This window comes from Scyliorhinus canicula, chromosome 4, assembly GCF_902713615.1.
Source record: "Scyliorhinus canicula chromosome 4, sScyCan1.1, whole genome shotgun sequence".
In the NCBI taxonomy this organism is placed as follows: domain Eukaryota; kingdom Metazoa; phylum Chordata; class Chondrichthyes; order Carcharhiniformes; family Scyliorhinidae; genus Scyliorhinus; species Scyliorhinus canicula.
The window spans coordinates 185,439,681-185,457,028 of NC_052149.1; the positions used below are offsets into that span (position 1 = coordinate 185,439,681).

Below are 17,348 nucleotides of genomic sequence, written 5' to 3' on the forward strand. Positions count from 1 at the left end.
CGGGTAGTCGGCCTATGGGCAGGGTGGTACCCTGGCACTGCTTATGCCACCCAGGAACTTTGGCACCCTGCCAGCCCGGCTCCCTGGCAGTGCCACCCAGCACCATTCTGGCACTGCCGTGGAGTCCAGGCTGTCAGTACCTATGTGGAATCTTACCCGTGCCAGGGATCGGGCCCTGGGGTGTCTGCTCTTGGCAGGTGGGCTGAGGGGGCCCATGGACCCCCTAATGGGTAGGTTGGAGCATTGGGGGGATCCTGGAGTTGCATTGGGAGATCAAGAGATTGAGGTGCCAGATCTCTTCCTGCACTGACGAGCGGAGCTCCACAGTGCAGGAAATGAAGGTAAGTGCAGTCTCAGCTGGGCCTGTTCTCAGCACTGCAAGCACCAGGAAACACCCCATTATACACGCTCTTTTCTTTTTCCATTAAATAGCACCTTTAGAGTACATTTGTTTTGAAACGTTATTCAGTTCATTCAGTTGTTTTTACTGATCCGGTGATGTCTTGCATCAAAATATTGCACAACTAAATCCAATTAGGTGTAAGCTATTACATTATGACACCATGGCATCTCTAAAACTACTGTTTGCAAAACAATAAAGTAAAGTTACATTATGAGAAGAAACAGCTGACAAAGCATTTATTGTCGGAGGTACAGTGCAAGCTTCTGGTCAAATTAATTTTCAGTGATTCTTGTGTGTAGCTTTCACTGATCCTTCCAACAACTGAGTCTGTCCATAATCACCCCAACGCGGTCCTTTCAAAGGCTACTGTAAATGCTTTTAATTGTTCTGATTTTCATTCCGTTGCCTGAGCCTTTTATTTTTGTCACTGTGAATGTCCAACTATTGCCAATGAACAGGCCAAGCGGAACGGCAGGGTCTATACATCTCTAATAGCAATGCAGGGTCACGGATCAAAATGTAAGTGTTCAATCTGGTTAGATGCCTTGTCATTTTGCTTGACTGAACTGACAAAATTCATCATATGAGGAAGCCCTGCAGAGATCATTCGGTAGCTCGCATGTTGGAGAGGATTTTAATATTGATATTTATGAAAATGTATTAAAAAGGATGCAAAAATGTGCTTTAATGTGCTCAGAAAATCTGTATCATTTCATGTTTGACTTCTTTTCCAGATGGAGAGCATGAATCACTACAATAGTATAGACATAGACTTTGTTCTCAGCTGTCAAGATTTGAACTATTCAGACCCTACTTCACATTTCAGTAAGTGACTGCTATTGTTGTTATCGAATGACAAGGCATGTTTGCTGTTTTTAGCTTGTGAAGAAATATAATATCGCTGCAAATTTAAGGGTAATTTTCCTCACTAGGTTAAAATTAGGCATTCCTGCCGCGATGCTGGCACAAATTTAGCCAACAGTGAGGTCAGCTAACCGTCCCCAACTCTTTATGACAAACATATTTGAATAATTAGTCATAGTCTGAGCAGCAATTTTGACCTTTTGCAAGCAGCTGATTAATAAGGTAAATGTGGCTAATACGGGAAATCTAAAGGAAAGCACAGACTTAAAGGTAAATGCAAACATTATTTAAGCCTTTATAGAGCCTCAGAATGAATTGGAAGTATTTTGCTAGCCTTTGTCAAAGCTAGGGGAAGAGAAGGGAGACGTTACGTTCAAAATAAAGTGAAATGAAGGGCGTGATTCAGCTGACTGAAGTTAAAGTCTGCTGAAAGACTCTACCATTCAATGACACTTTGTCATTTTATTTGACCCCAGCAAGGAACTCCCGTTGAGGCCACTCTTTAAGTCATTTCCTGCACTGATGAGCTCAGCTCCCCATCGGGGCATTGTCCTGATCTTTTGAACACCTCAGCACCCCCACCGCAGCCTCAGGACCCCCCAGCACCCCCCCCCCCCCCCTCCCACTTCACCCAACATACCTCTTCTGGGGTCCTGGAGCTGCCCCCCACCCCCTCACCTCACCGCTAATTGGCAATGCCACCCCGAGCCTGACCCTGGCACATGCAACCTGGACACCTTGGCACTGCCAGCCTGGCACCCATGTCTGTGCCCGAGCCAGCTTGGCAATGCCACCCGTAAACCCTGGAAGTGCCAGATTGGTACTGTTGGGGTGCCTGGGTGGCAATGCAAGGTGCTCAGGGTCTAGGGGGAGTGCCAGGGTAACACCTTGCCAACTACGCATCCACCCGGGGTCCTCAACTCCCCAGCAAGAACCCTCCCTACCCCCAGGTGCCATCATGACTGGTTCGCGACTTTTTGAACCAGCACGAAACGAGGCCTGGTTGAGGCCTCGTTGGGAAGGCCGGGGAACCCCGAGCCCCAGGTGAATTAAGTGAGTGCATATTTAAATAAGCTGAGTGAGATTCAGATCGCAAAGCCTCTCAAGATTCCACTGAAGTTCACGAGATATTTCATGCACCATGATTTCTGATGGAGGCCTCTTGCAAGATTCAATCGCCTCAGCCCGACACCACGTAGAACATGACAAGGCCGCTGAATCGTACCCGAAATCCAATGCAATGGTTTGAAATAGATTGCAAGTACTGGAGTGTGAGAGCACCTGTGGATGGAAAATTGGATGTACTACTGCATATAGATTGTGGGAAGACGATTGTTCTGTTTGCAACTTCAGTACACCTCTCCTTGATGCACATCAGTGCACCATCCTTGTCAGCAGTTAGATATTAGGCTTAATGCTGCCCGTTGAATCTGGTGACACATGCAACAGGAAAACAGCACATTTAAAGAATCTGGCAAGATAAGACGATCCAACAGTAAAATATATTGGGTATCTGATCCAGGATTTTATGACACAAATGTTGTCCAGCAACCTGTTGCACATTTACTTTTTAACGATGCAAAGTCCTTAGACAATAGTATAGGTTTTTTACATTTAATCTCATATTTGCATTCTTCAGTGGGGTATACATTCGAAATGAATGTACAGTTGAAGATTTACATAATCATTTATTTTAAGGAGATCTTATTTCATGTTGTAGTTGCATACTGACCTAGCTGGATAAAACATTGACTTATTGACATGCAGTTTGACTTGCAGATCAATCTGCAAGTGGTCTGTTGATGTCAACGTGTCCGTTCAAGTTCCTAGCACCTACTTTTCCAGGGACCTGCATCCTGCACTCTGCCTTTAAGCCATCAGCCTTCCTTCTCTTTATCCCTCGAGCTCACTGATGGGAAAAGCAATTGCCAACATAATTCCTACACTATGGGAGAAATCTTGTACTCTTGTTTTGGCAGCTGGAGGTAGGAATGGCATGTATTTAAGGGGTTTGCAGGCATACCCCACTGCCTTCACGCCTCCACCTGAATCAAGTTGAACCACTCCACCACCACATCACTTCCTGTTCCTGGGTTGTACCACGATCGTGGCACTTGTTAGACGTTTAGCTGCTGTTGTATAACGAGTCAAAGGTATTGCTCCTTTTCCACAAACACCTTTAATTGACTTCAACAGAATGCACAAAATTCTAACATCACATCACCTGACACAAATGCCACCTGAAGCCCCTTTACAAATCTGTCAATTACTGGATACTTAACATAAAATGAAACAACTAATTGGAATGTCTCTTAACCCATTACTTAACGGTCTCCCCTTCCTTGGAGAAAAAAATAATTAGGTGAAAACAAAATTACAAGAAACTCAAAAACACACGCAATTTCCCCCCTTCTTTTTTTTTTGAAAAAAACAAAACAGTCACAGAAACAGGCGCCCTTCATTAACAATATCCAAAAGTTTCTGTGAACTAGCCCCTCTTTTTGTAAAACAGTCTGACAATTGATAATTATTGTCAACCCATTTAATTTTTGCTATTTCCTCTCTGTCCAACATCTGCTTCAAATTTGCGATGTCTATCCTTAAACATTTTTCATTGACACTTTTGGTAGAGTGCACATTTTCCCACAGGGATTTATTGTCAATGTGACATTCAATAGGTATATTACCCAAATCCCTTAATCCCAAAATTTCTGTCATTATCTGAGATATATAAAAGGCCATATCTACCGCTTCTACAAGGCTGAAGGTCTCAGCAGCCAAAGTGCTTTTGACCACTCTCCTTATTTTCTTTGTTTCCCACACAAGAGGGCAACATTTACCATTGTTCCCTAAAAGGAAAATTATAAAACCTCCTGTGCTTGAAACCCCATCACATAAATTTGCATAGGACGCATCACTATAAACTGAGTTTCAAGTGCCTAAGGTCACCTAAACCTGGGAACCTCAAAACACACGCCTGCATTTTTAGTTTGACCAACGCTTGATTTGCTCTTATTATGTCTTCCACTTTGGGATCATTAATTTTTTTACTCAACTCTAAGACATCAAAACTCACGTCCGGTCTAGTCTGTCTACCTAACCAATTCAGTTGCCCAATTAAACTTCGCAGTTGCTCTTTTTCCATCTTTGAAACCATTGCGCCTTTTTGTGAAACCCGGCCACGGTTAATTGCTATTGAGCTGATGCTTTGTAAATAAGATTGCTGATGTAAAGTTGCCCCTAACTTAGTCTGTCCGATTTCCAGGCCAATATATTTAAATGCACTGGAACATAAGAACATAAGAACTAGGGGCAAGAGTAGGCCATATGGCCCCTCGAGCCTGCTCCGCCATTCAATGAGATCATGGCTGATCTTTTGTGGACTCTGCTCCACTTTCCGGCCTGAACATCATAACCCTTAATCCCTTTATTCTTCAAAAAACTATCTATCTTTATCTTAAAAACATTTAATGAAGGAGCCTCTACTGCTTCACTGGGCAAGGAATTCCATAGATTCACAACCCTTTGGGTGAAGAAGTTCCTCCTAAACTCAGTCCTAAATCTACTTCCCCTTATTTTGAGGCTATGCCCCCTAGTTCTGCTTTCACCTGCCAGTGGAAACAACCTGCCCGCATCTATCCTATCTATTCCCTTCATAATTTTATATGTTTCTATAAGATCCCCCCTCATCCTTCTAAATTCCAATGAGTACAGTCCCAGTCTACTCAACCTCTCCACGTAATCCATCCCTTCAGATCTGGGATTAACCTAGTGAATCTCCTCTGCACACCCTCCAGTGCCAGTACGTCCTGACTCAAGTAAGGAGACCAAAACTGACCACAATACTCCAGATGTGGCCTCAATAACACCTTATACAATTGCAGCATAACCTCCGAAGTCTTAAACTCCATCCCTCTAGCAATGAAGGACAACATTCCATTTGCCTTCTTAATCACCTGTTGCACCTGTAAACCAACTTTTTGCGACTCATGCACTAGCACACCCAAGTCTCTCTGCACAGCAGCATGTTTTAATATTTTATCATTTAAATAATAATCCAGTTTGCTGTTATTCCTACCAAAATGGATAATCTCACATTTGTCAACATTGTATTCCATCTGCCAGACCCTAGCCCATTCACTTAACCTATCCAAATCCCTCTGCAGACTTCCAGTATCCTCTGTACTTTTCGCTTTACCACTTATCTTAGTGCCGTCTGCAAACTTGGACACATTGCCCTTGGTCTCCAACTCCAAATCATCTATGTAAATTGTGAACAATTGTGGGCCCAACACTGATCCCTGAGGGACACCACTAGCTACTGATTGCCAACTAGAGAAACACCCATTAATCCCCACTCTTTGCTTTCTACTAATTAACCAATCCTCTATCCATGCTACTACTTTACCCTTAGTGCCATGTATCTTTATCTTATGCAGCAACCTTTTGTGTGGCACCTTGTCAAAGGCTTTCTGGAAATCCAGATATACCACATCCATTGGCTCCCCGTTATCTACCGCACTGGTAATGTTCTCAAAAAATTCCACTAAATTAGTTAGGCACGACCTGCCCTTTATGAACCCATGCTGCGTCTGCCCAATGGGACAATTTCTATCCAGATGCCTCGCTATTTCTTCCTTAATGATAGATTCCAGCATCTTTCCTACTGCCGAAGTTAAGCTCACTGGCCTATAATTACCCGCACTCTGCCTACCTCCTTTTTTAAACAGTGGTGTCACGTTTGCTAATTTCCAATCCGCCGGGATCACCCCAGAGTCCAGTAAATTTTGGTAAATTATCATTAGCGCATTTGCAATTTCCCTAGCCATCTCTGGGATGCATTCCATCAGGGCCAGGAGACTTGTTTACCTTTAGCCCCATTAGCTTGCCCACCACTACCTCCTTAGTGATAACAATCCTCTCAAGGTCCTCACCTGTCATAGCCTCATTTCTATCAGTCACTGGCATGTTATTTGTGTCTTCCACTGTGAAGACCGACCCAAAAAACCTGTTCAATTCCTCAGCCATTTCCTCATCTCCCATTTTTAAAACTCCTTTCTCATCCTCTAAAGCAGTGCTTCTCAAACTATCTGACCTGGCGGACTGGCAGTTTTTTTTTCAATGTGCCAGGGACCGGTGAGCGAAACAAGCCAATCCAGGATTACTGTCCCTTTCTTTTCTGGAAACACTCCACGTACCGGCAGACAATGGCTCGCGTACCGGCACCGGTACGTGTACCACACTTTGAGAAGCACTGGTCCAAAGGACCAATATTTCCCTTAGCCACACTTTTTTGTTTTATATATTTGTAAAAACTTTTACTATCTGTGTTTATATTCTGAGCAAGTTTACTCTCATAATCTATCTTACTCTTCTTTATAGCTTTTTTAGTAGCTTTCTGTTGCCCCCTAAAGATTTCCCAGTCCTCTAGTCTCCCACTAATCTTTGCCTGACTTCCAACCCTGAATTCTTTCCTCAAATCAGAGATTTCAATTGCTTTGAAATCACTATCCCACCCCACAAAAAATCATCAACATGCATCATAAAGATGCCAGACAGATTTTCTTTATAGTGCCAGTAAAACATTGCCCGATCTGCTTTCAACTGACAACAGCCTAACTTTAACAAAATGAACCTTACCGAAAAATACCAGACTCCAGACGCATCATTTAATCCATATACATTCGTTCAACTTCCAGAGTACCCCTTCTGTGTAAGCTGCCTCTTTCGGAGGATGGAGAAAAATGTCTCTCTGGAGCTGATGCCCCTGCAAAAAGGCAGCTTTTATATCTATAGATTTGCATTCCCATGCCTTTGCGGCTAATAGAGCCAAGAAGATCTTTAAAATAACCTTTCCTGCCGTAGGTGAATCTACCCTTAAATCCTGATCGTCGACGTTTTCTTCAAATCCCCTCGCCACAAGCCTGGCCTTTGCCTTACAAGTTCCATCCAGAAGAACCTTTTCCATGCAAATCCATCTGTGGATAGAGCTCTTTGTCCCCAATCCGGTATGCCCCAAATTCACTCCAACTATGCAGTTCTTGCTTTTTGGCACCTTTGATAATTTTTTCATCTAACTTATTGGAAGCCACCATAACCTCATGTGCATGTGGGCTTCTACTCCTATTAGTATTTGTAGTCTTACTCATGTTCCGAGACCTTGATAAACTATGCCCCTTCTCCCGCCTGGTATCTCGTTCTGTACTGCTACTGCTTGATCTTTCCCTTCTGCTGAGGGATATCCTGTCAATAGTTATCGACCTTTTCCTGCGGACCTGTTCACTATCCGATGTACTCTCTGAACTGGCACTGCGTTTCTATGCCCTCCATTTTTGAACTTCGTGTTCCCAATCCATTGTCTTGACTCCTTCCCCTGAATGCTGTGCATTCAACCAATGTTTATACTTTCCAGTGGCCTTCCCAGCTCTACTAATAACAGTTGTATCCTGCCATTGACTAGATCCTTCAGGCAAGTATGTCACTTTTGTACCAACTTTTGGCAGTTGTCCTTTCGGGAAAATGGCCTGTTCTAAATCATCAGAAGTGTTGTGTTCCTCTAAAAAACCCTGTCTAAATCAGTTAACTGGTCCTCATAGTTCTGTAACACATGCGTACCAGATGACCCTGGTTCCTCGTCATGTCTGCCTGCTCTGTCTAAATTTGAAAATTTGTAATCAGTACCCATTATCCTTGATGAATGTACCCTAACAGTTTGATGGCCAAGTTGCAAAATATTTGTTTTGCCATCTATGCTTATCATCTTCCCTGAGCCTTTCCATTCATCAAAATTGTCTCTCTTATAGATATTATGTCTCCTTGCCGAAAAACGGTATTTGATGGCCGTACATTATGTCTCAAAGCTCTGCGAATTCGTCCAGAGAGTTCTGCTTCCAAAAAAGCTTTTCTACTGCTATGTAATGCATTTAAATGCTCAGCAAAGGCAGAGCTAAGTTTTCCAAGCTGGAGGCTGGTCATCAAAAATGGACGGAATTTTAGGATTTCTGCCAAACACTAATTGATAGGGACTGTCGCCCCCATCCATCTGCAATTAATTCTTTGCATGTACCGCCCATGCTAAAGCTGAATTTAGCTTGCAGTTTGGTCAATCTGCCAAAATTTTCCAGAGCATGTCATCTATTACCGCATGCTTTCTTTCATACACACTATTACTAAATGGGCTTTCTGCAGCTGTATTCAGAACTGTGATATTGACGTTTTCACACATACCCCTAAATTCATCATTAGCAGCACGGTAGCCTTGTGGCTAGCACAATCGCTTCACAGCTCCAGGGTCCCAGGTTCGATTCCGACTTGGGTCACTGTCTGTGCGGAGTCTGAACATCCTCCCCGTGTGTGCGTGGGTTTCCTCCGGGTGCTCCGGTTTCCTCCCACAGTCCAAAGATGTGCAGGTTAGGTGGATTGGCCATGATAAATTGCCCTTAGTGTCCAAAATTGCCCTTAGTGTTGGGTGGGGTTACTGGGTAATGGGGATAGGGTGGAGGTGTTGACCTTGGATAGAGGGTAGGGTGCTCTTTCCAAGAGCCGGTGCAGACTCGATCGGCGGAATGGCCTCCTTATGCACTGTAAATTCTATGTAATTCTGGTGGACTGGAAATTAGCAAACGTGACACCACTGTTTAAAAAAGGAGGCAGGCAGAAAGCAGGAAATTTTAGGCCAGTGAGCTTATCTTCGGTAGTAGGGAAGATGCTGGAATCTATCATCAAGGAAGAAATAGCGAGGCATCTGGATAGAAATTGTCCCATTGGGCAGACGCAGCATGGGTTCATAAAGGGCAGGTCATGCCTAACTAATTTAGTGGAATTTTTTGAGGACATTACCAGTGCAGTAGATAACGGGGAGCCGATGGATGTGGTATATGTGGATTTCCAGAAAGCCTTTGACAAGGTGCCACACAAAAGGTTGCTGCATAAGATAAAGATGCATGGCATTAAGGGTAAAGTAGTAGCATGGATAGAGGATTGGTTAATTAATAGAAAGCAAAGAGTGGGGATTAATGGGTGTTTCTCTGGTTGGCAATCAGTAGCTAGTGGTGTCCCTCAGGGATCCGTGTTGGGCCCACAATTGTTCACAATTTACATAGATGATTTGGAGTTGGAGACCAAGGGCAATGTGTCCAAGTTTGCAGATGACACTAAAATGAGTGGTAAAGCGAAAAGTGCAGAGGATACTGGAAGTCTGCAGAGGGATTTGGATAGGTTAAGTGAATGGGCTAGGGTCAGGCAGATGGAATACAATGTTGACAAATGTGAGGTTATCCATTTTGGTAGGAATAACAGCAACGGGATTATTATTTAAATGATAAAATATTAAAACATGCTGCTGTGCAGAGAGACTTGGGTGTGCTAGGTCATGAGTCACAGAAAGTTGGTTTACAGGTGCAACAGGTGATTAAGAAGGCAAATGGAATTTTGTCCTTCATTGCTAGAGGGATGGAGTTTAAGACTAGGGAGGTTATGTTGCAATTATATAAGGTGTTAGTGAGGCCACACCTGGAGTATTGTGTTCAGTTTTGGTCGCCTTACTTGAGAAAGGACGTTCTGGCACTGGAAGGTGTGCAGAGGAGATTCACTAGGTTAATCCCAGAGCTGAAGGGGTTGGATTATGAGGAGAGGTTGAGTAGACTGGGACTGTACTCGTTGGAATTTAGAAGGATGAGGGGGGATCTTATAGAAACATTTAAAATTATGAAGGGAATAGATAGGATAGATGCGGGCAGGTTGTTTCCACTGGCGGGTGAAAGCAGAACTAGGGGACATAGCCTCAAAATAAGGGGAAGTAGATTTAGGACTGAGTTTAGGAGGAACTTCTTCACCCAAAGGGTTGTGAATCTATGGAATTCCTTGCCCAGTGAAGCAGTTGAGGCTCCTTAATTAAATGTTTTTAAGTTAAAGATAGATAGTTTTTTGAAGAATAAAGGGATTAAGGGTTATGGTGTTCGGACTGGAAAGTGGAGCTGAGTCCACAAAAGATCAGCCATGATCTCATTGAATGGCGGAGCAGGCTCGAGGGGCCAGATGGCCTACTCCTTCTCCTAGTTTTTATGTTCTTATGTTCTTAGCAAATTCTTCCCCATTGTCCATAAGGAATTTTACCGGTGGGCCCATTCCTGTCCCTATCCATTTTTCCACAATTTGATCCAGAATTACTCGCTTTTCTTTACTTCGTATGATCGTTGATTGACTAAATCTGGTTGCTGGCTATATCCCAGATCTTAAGGTCCATGGCCACAATGTCATTAAAATCTCTGGCCAAAGGTAGGGTTACTATCGGTCGTGCTGGTGTCATTCTGTCCTTCTGTACTTCCTACAAACTTCACAGTGATCACAAACCTGTTCTATATCCAGTTTGATGTGTGCTTTCTTCATCAACGGTCTGTTCAGAAGCAAAGGTATCTTACTTGATACAACATCCGTGCAAATGAATTGATTCACTCCGGCAACATTGCAGGGGAAAACCACTCTTTTCAGCGACTTCAGAGCATTATCATTCCTTTTTTTTTTTTCTTTTTTTTTATAAATTTAGATTAGCCAATTATTTTTTCCAATTAAGGGGCAATTTAGCGTGGTCAATCCACCTACTCTGCACATTTTTGGGTTGTGGGGGCGAAACCCACGCAGACACGGGGAGAACCTGCAAACTCCACACGGACAGTGACCCAGAGCCGGGATCGAACCTGGGACCTCAGCGCCGTGGGGCGGTTGTGCTAACCACTAGGCCACCGTGCTGCCCTGCATTATCATTCCTAAACCTGAGGCTTGTGAAACGTTCAAATTCCTTAACCTTGTTACGATTTTGGGCATTCAAAGTCCAGGTAACATTTTAACCAGTCATTTCCACACACAATAGATGTGCAGCCACTGTCCAATAAAGCACAATTGAAGGATTCTGCAACCAACACCCTCATTACTGGTGTAAAACTGTTTGTTAAGGACAATGCCTTCTTTCTGGTCAATATCTTTTTCCTCTTCTGACTCTTCCGTGTCATGTGTCGCTTCAAACACTCTATAATAACGTGTTGGACAGTTGAAAGCATAATGGTATTGAGAGTCACAACAAAAACATCGATTTATCATACCCCGGGCATTTCTGGGGTTCATCTTCCTATTGTAGGTTCTAACTGGGTTTCTGTCTTCATACTTTCCAGATCCCAATCTCCTTCTATAGTCTTGGAACCTGTTTGTAGCCGTGCGATTTCGCCATCCTGTTTGTAGTGTATCTTCCATATTTTGCTTTGTTGCAAACTGACCTATTTGGGTCATCAGAGCCATCGGAATCGAATGTTTTCCCAGAAACTTTTTTAAAGCTTCTGTCATCTGATCGAATAAGGTATCCTTACCCGCAAACTGAACTCTTGTCAAAACCAGGAGCCTATCCATGTTACTCAGTCCAGCACAGTCAAGTAATTTAAAGGCCAACACAGGCTGTGGAAATTCCAGTTTGTGTTTCTGCAGCCTTTTATACAGTCCACCAAATTCCATTATATAGTCTTCCATGGAGAAATCCTCTATTTTCCGGATCCTATCAAAATCCGACCATGCTTCATACGCACTTAACAAGTCATCCTTTTTCTCAATCTTATCCATATATTGTAATAGAGTCTCCAGACCTTCTTCTGAGTCTAACTCTTCCAATTCCAGCTCAGAAAACACTTTGCTTCGGATTCTACTGTCATAAGGTAGAGAAAGAGCCAATGCCAAACCTTGTTTTCTCTTTCCCAAAGCAGTTACTTTAGTCCACTGCACTTCTCCATTGGTCGTACGATCCCCTTTCAGAAAATAAAGGGGGGTAGTCATATCCGGCCACCTTTATCCTAGGTTCAACCATATATCTTCTTTTTTTCTTCTCACTCACTCCTTGGTTTGGTCTGGAAAAGTTGTATCTTTCAACCCTTCACATTTACACAGCAACCATTCTCTGCCACTATTTGTTAGACGTGTAGCTGCTGTTGTATAAAGAGTCAAAGGTACTGCTCCTTTTCCACAAACACCTTTAATTTACTTCAACAGAAGCTGCGCAAAACTCACATCACCTGACACAAGGGGATGTTTAGCTCACAGGGCTAAATCGCTGGCTTTGAAAGCAGACCAAGGCAAGCCAGCAGCACGGTTCGATTCCCGTAACAGCCTCCCCGAACAGGCGCCGGAATGTGGCGACTAGGGGCTTTTCACAGTAACTTCATTTGAAGCCTACTCGTGACAATAGGCGATTTTCATTTCATTTTTCATTACAAAGGCCTCCTGAAACCCCTTTACATAATCGATGTCAATTATTGGATACTTATCATAAAATGAGACAACTAATTGGAATGTCCCTTAACCCTTAATTACTTAACAGCACTCTGGGGGGTGTTCTTCCAGAAGCAGCCATATCCTCCTCTGTGCTACTGATAAGCATAAGAGCTGCCAGTCTATGATTGGCCAACAGCTCTTGCTCGGTGAGACTTCCATCACCGGGGACCTGATTCCAGAGGAAGGTCCACCTTCGCCTTCTGCGAAAGAGCCGGTGTGGGTCCCTCGCTATCTGTCAATCTGGCTGGTGAGACCCCTGACTTCTCATCAAGATTCTGCCCTTGCGTGGAGGCAGCTTCAGTTGATAATGAAAAAAGGAAAGTGAAGTACAATGCAAAATTGTGACAGTATGCCACACCAAATGCAAAAAGTGAAAAACAAAAAATTATTATCTCTCATATTCTCTCAGAAACTAACTCTTTGCACTTTAAAAAAATGCAGTAGGCTGTGAAGTGAATTTGGATGCACCTGTTGCATACTGATTCTCAGTAATGATATTACATTTAGAGAACAACCACAAAAAGAGGAAGGGGAAGGATTGCCTGCTACGTTTTACATAATTTCACATAATTTTATGCCTATTTCAATGCCTTTTTCTCCAGAAGCCCAAACCATCACCAACGCTAATGTAATAGCCAAAAATAAATGGGGCTTGAACTCCCATTGAACTGCATTCTGAAATTTTGGGCTCTCCTCAGCCTGAGGATAAGGTTGTATAAATTCACACCAGTGTGGACTTGGAGAAAATTGACCTCTCTGACTGAAGTACTTGCACCACTTAAACACATGAATCTGGCACAAAAAATGTACAATGGCAACAACTTGTGCAAACATCTTCTTGGGGGTGGGGTAATTTTCAACTGCCCGCAGACTTTTTCACAAAAATGCTCAGGAGGCCTGAGAAGGTAAATGTTATTTTAAATAATTTTTTTTGGCATTTTCAAAATTTATAAATGGTTATGTACATTGTTGGCCGTGTTTATATACTGTATTATGGAGAAAGGTTTGTCTTGTCCTTCCCTTAATTTACCCTATTTACATTCTTTTGCCCTCTAGCTCAGCGTGTGCTCCGCCCCCCCCCCCCCACCTCCCACCCACACACCCCTCCCTTGTGTCCCCCGGCCAGTGTTTTGGAGGGGGGTGTTTCCCCTCCCATCCTCTCTCCTTCCTCTCCCCCCTTTCTTTTCTTCCCCTGTCGACTTTGGCTGTGATCCCCTTTTGATTGGAGGGAGGGGGTCGCCCCTTCCCTCCCACTTTATTCCTTTTAGTGTCTTTCCAGCAATTCTTCCTCTTCCCACCCCCCTCCACCCTGGATTGGGCGATCCTATGGTTCCCTCCCCGTCTCTACTTTTCTTTTTCCTCTCCCTTTTCTTTCTATCTTTCCCGTTTCTCCATCTTACTCGTTGCTGGCCTTGAACAGGTTCTGGAACAGGCTGACAAACTGCCCCCATGCATTTAATCAGCCTTCCTCCGACCCTCGGATGGCATACTTAATCTTCTCCAGGTGGAGAAATTTGAAAGGTCAGCAAGCCAGTCTGCAGCTGTGGGTGGTGCTGCTGATCGCCAGCCGAGCAGGATTCTCCAGCGTGCGATTCAGGAAGCGAAAGCGAGGGCGTCGGCCTCTTCCCCATGTGCAGCTCTGGCTGCTCCGATACCCCGAAGATTGCCACTATTGGGCAAGGCTTCACCCTCACCCCCACAACCTTCGACATTGCCTTGAAGAAGACTGTCCGGAACCCCACACGTTTGGGATATGTGGGTGTGATTTGCCGGGCCCCTCTGGTGCCTTTCACATTTCTCCTCCACCTCTGGGAAGAACCTGCTCATTCAAGTTCTGGTCAGGTGTGCTCTGTGCACCACTTTGAGCTGCATGAGGCTCGGCCTTGCGCAGGAGGAGGTGCAGTTGGCCATGCTCAGTGTTTTCCGAGAAGGTAAATTTAACAGCATTTAATAAACCAACATAAAGTTAAGGCCACAATGGGGCTCACAGCTCAAAGACCCCAACCAGAATTACCGATCACGCTGATTCCAGCCCGGGCCGGCGTTTATAAGGTGAATTTATGAGTTCCCATGAGTCCTACATGGTGATCAATTACATCACCCCCCCCCCCCACCCCCCACCCACCCACCCCCCCCCCCCCCCCCCCCCCCCCACTCCCACCCGAATCCAAAGGTTCCCTTCCAACAGATTGTGGAGGGGGTTTCTTTTGCCGTTTCACCCGTGGCTGTTCTTCTAGCAGGTGTGGGCCATGCCAGGTAGTGTGTATTGTGTCGGGGGGGACCTTTTTTTGTGCAGCATTCCGAAGAGGCTCAGTCGGGGGCCCAACTCTGATCACAATGTCCTCCAAGAGCACTGAGGATTCTGCTTCCATATTTGATGCCAAGTCATCCACATTCAGCTGGCCTCGGCATAGGTACCTGGTGGGACGTGCTTCCTGGCTAAAGGACAGCAGACAGGGTTTGTTGAGGTACAGATTCATCTGGTGTGGCTTCCTCTGGGGTGGGCTCCCTGTTCTTCAGATAGCCCACGTGCCTTTGCACGATCTGTCTCTAGTCCTGACCATATGAAACTGGCCACTATAGTCCCTGGGTGCTATCCCCGTAATTACGAACGTGTTCTGCTATGCCTGGTTTAAAACCTCTGTTGCACATTCTGGAGGTCCTGCTTCCTTTCTATCTTCCAACCAAGGCTCAGGAACGTTAAACTCAGGCCGGTCTGGAGGCATTCACACATCAGTAATTATGACGGTGCCACCCCAGTTATGATATGCAGCATTGTTTGGTAATAGAATAAAAATAGTGCCAACTTTGTTTCAATGGAACCTTCAGTCTAATCTTCATACCCTGTTTAATGAGTACTGAAGGATTGGTGCAAATTCTCTATGGTGGTGGAAGACATTCGGTGCACATCCATCCACTTTGAGTGGGTATCTGTAAGGCGCAGAAACATTGACCCCCATGAAGGACCCGGCGAAGTTGGCATGCAAGCACACCCAGGGCTGCCTCACCCACTCCCAAGGGTGGAGCGAGGCTGATGGAAGGAGCTTCTAGTGTTCCTGACAACTTGCACATTGCTGCACCATTCACTCAATGTCACCGTTGAGCCCTGGCCACCACACAAAACGCCTTGCGAGCATCTTCACCTTGGAAACACCCAGGTGTCTGTAATGTAAATATTGCAACATCGTATGCTGACCTGGCCGTGGGATGGCCACACGGGCTCCCCAGAGGAGGATGCTATCATCCACACTCAGCCCTTGCTGATTTGTAAGATAGGCCCACAGTTCCTCGAGGGGTTTTCCTTGCAGCCACCGTATAGGGCGATGTGGCACAATTTTGCCAACGTAGGGTCCCTTTGGGTCCACCTGCGCATTTGTGTGTCTGTCACGGGTACGGTGTCCAAAAGGTTCGATGTCAGTACAACTTTGTCCACTACTGGCAGGGATGGTGATGACTTACAAGCAGCAGGAGTTGGCTCAGGGCATCCGCATGTGTTATCTGTGCCTATGGATGATGTTCAAAAGTGTACTTGTGCGCCACCAACAGTAGTGCCCATCATTGGATTCTGGCCAGAGCTTTTGGTGGTATTATTTTGTCTTCCAGAAAGAGGTCAAGTAAGGGCTTGAGGTCTGTGATCACCATGAAATTATGTCATCGACGTACTGGTGGAATTTTATTTCCTGCAAATATCACGGCAGGTCCTTCCTTCTCAGTTTGCGCAAAACGGGGCTCTGGGTTGGCCAGGGTTCTTGACACGATCGCTGTTGGCCGTTCCGTCCCATCGTTCCACCGGTGGGGCAACCCTGCCCCAATGCCGTATGGAGAGGCTGTGTGAGGACGAGTGGCTTTGGCGGATTGTAGTGCATCAACAGTTTTAATTATAACAATTGTCGTTTCACTCTGGTGTATGCTTATACCTGCGCCACTTTCCATGCCCATTTCTGTTCTTTAATAGTGCATGCAGGGGCGCCAACAAGGTAACCAGTTTCAGATGAACTTCCCATAATAATTGACAAACTCTAAAAATGACCTCAGCTCTGTTGCGTTCTCAGGTGTCGGGGCTCCCTTGATAACCTGGCCTTTTTCCTCCACCAGGTGCAGCCCATTCTTATAGGTACGGTATCCAAGGTATATGACCTCTTTCACCTAGAAACACACTTGCCTCTCTTCAGGCAGGCTTCCCCGTCGGAGAACCGTTGGAGGACCTCTTCCAGGTTGCCCAGGTGTTCTTTCTCGGTGGTTCCTGTAACAAGCACATCGTCCAGGTAGACAGCCACCCTGGGAAGCCCAATGTTTTCCTTTATCCACTGGAAAATCACACATGCTGATGACACCCCGAATGGAAACTGGGTGTACTCATACAACCCTCTGTGTGTGTTGATGGTGACAATTTTTCGTCTTACCCCAACTGGGATTACGCATGACTTGTGTCAAGCTTCGTGAATGAGTGACCCCTGACCAACTTTGTGTACAGATCGTCTATTCGTGGCATGAGGTACCGGTCCAAGTGAGAGGCACTGTTTACTGTCATCTTATAATTGCCACACAGGTGGGCAGACTTGGCTGGCTTCAGCACTGGGACTACTGGGACTGCCCGCTCTGTGAACTGGACCGGACATATAATGCCCAAGCAATGCGTTCATTCTTCATTCTGTTAGCCTCGATCGCCACCGTTCCTGCGACCGCAAGTGGGTGTTTCTCATGGTCCTTCGAGAAGATGTCCTGTTGGACAGTAGTGGCCCTTGGTCTATGGGTCTGACTGTGATGTTGT

The 17,348-nt window shown here is 45.0% G+C and overlaps 1 protein-coding gene across 2 annotated transcripts in view; it reads left to right on the forward strand.

Annotated features, from left to right (window-relative positions):
* Positions 1–17,348, forward strand: part of LOC119965219 (nuclear factor NF-kappa-B p100 subunit-like) — a 93,086-nt gene that overhangs the window by 12,276 nt on the left and 63,462 nt on the right. For both annotated transcript variants that reach the window (XM_038795667.1, XM_038795668.1), the window contains exon 2: positions 1,138–1,228. In XM_038795667.1, the coding sequence (XP_038651595.1) occupies positions 1,138–1,228 (91 nt within the window). The remainder of the gene's footprint in view (positions 1–1,137; positions 1,229–17,348) is intronic.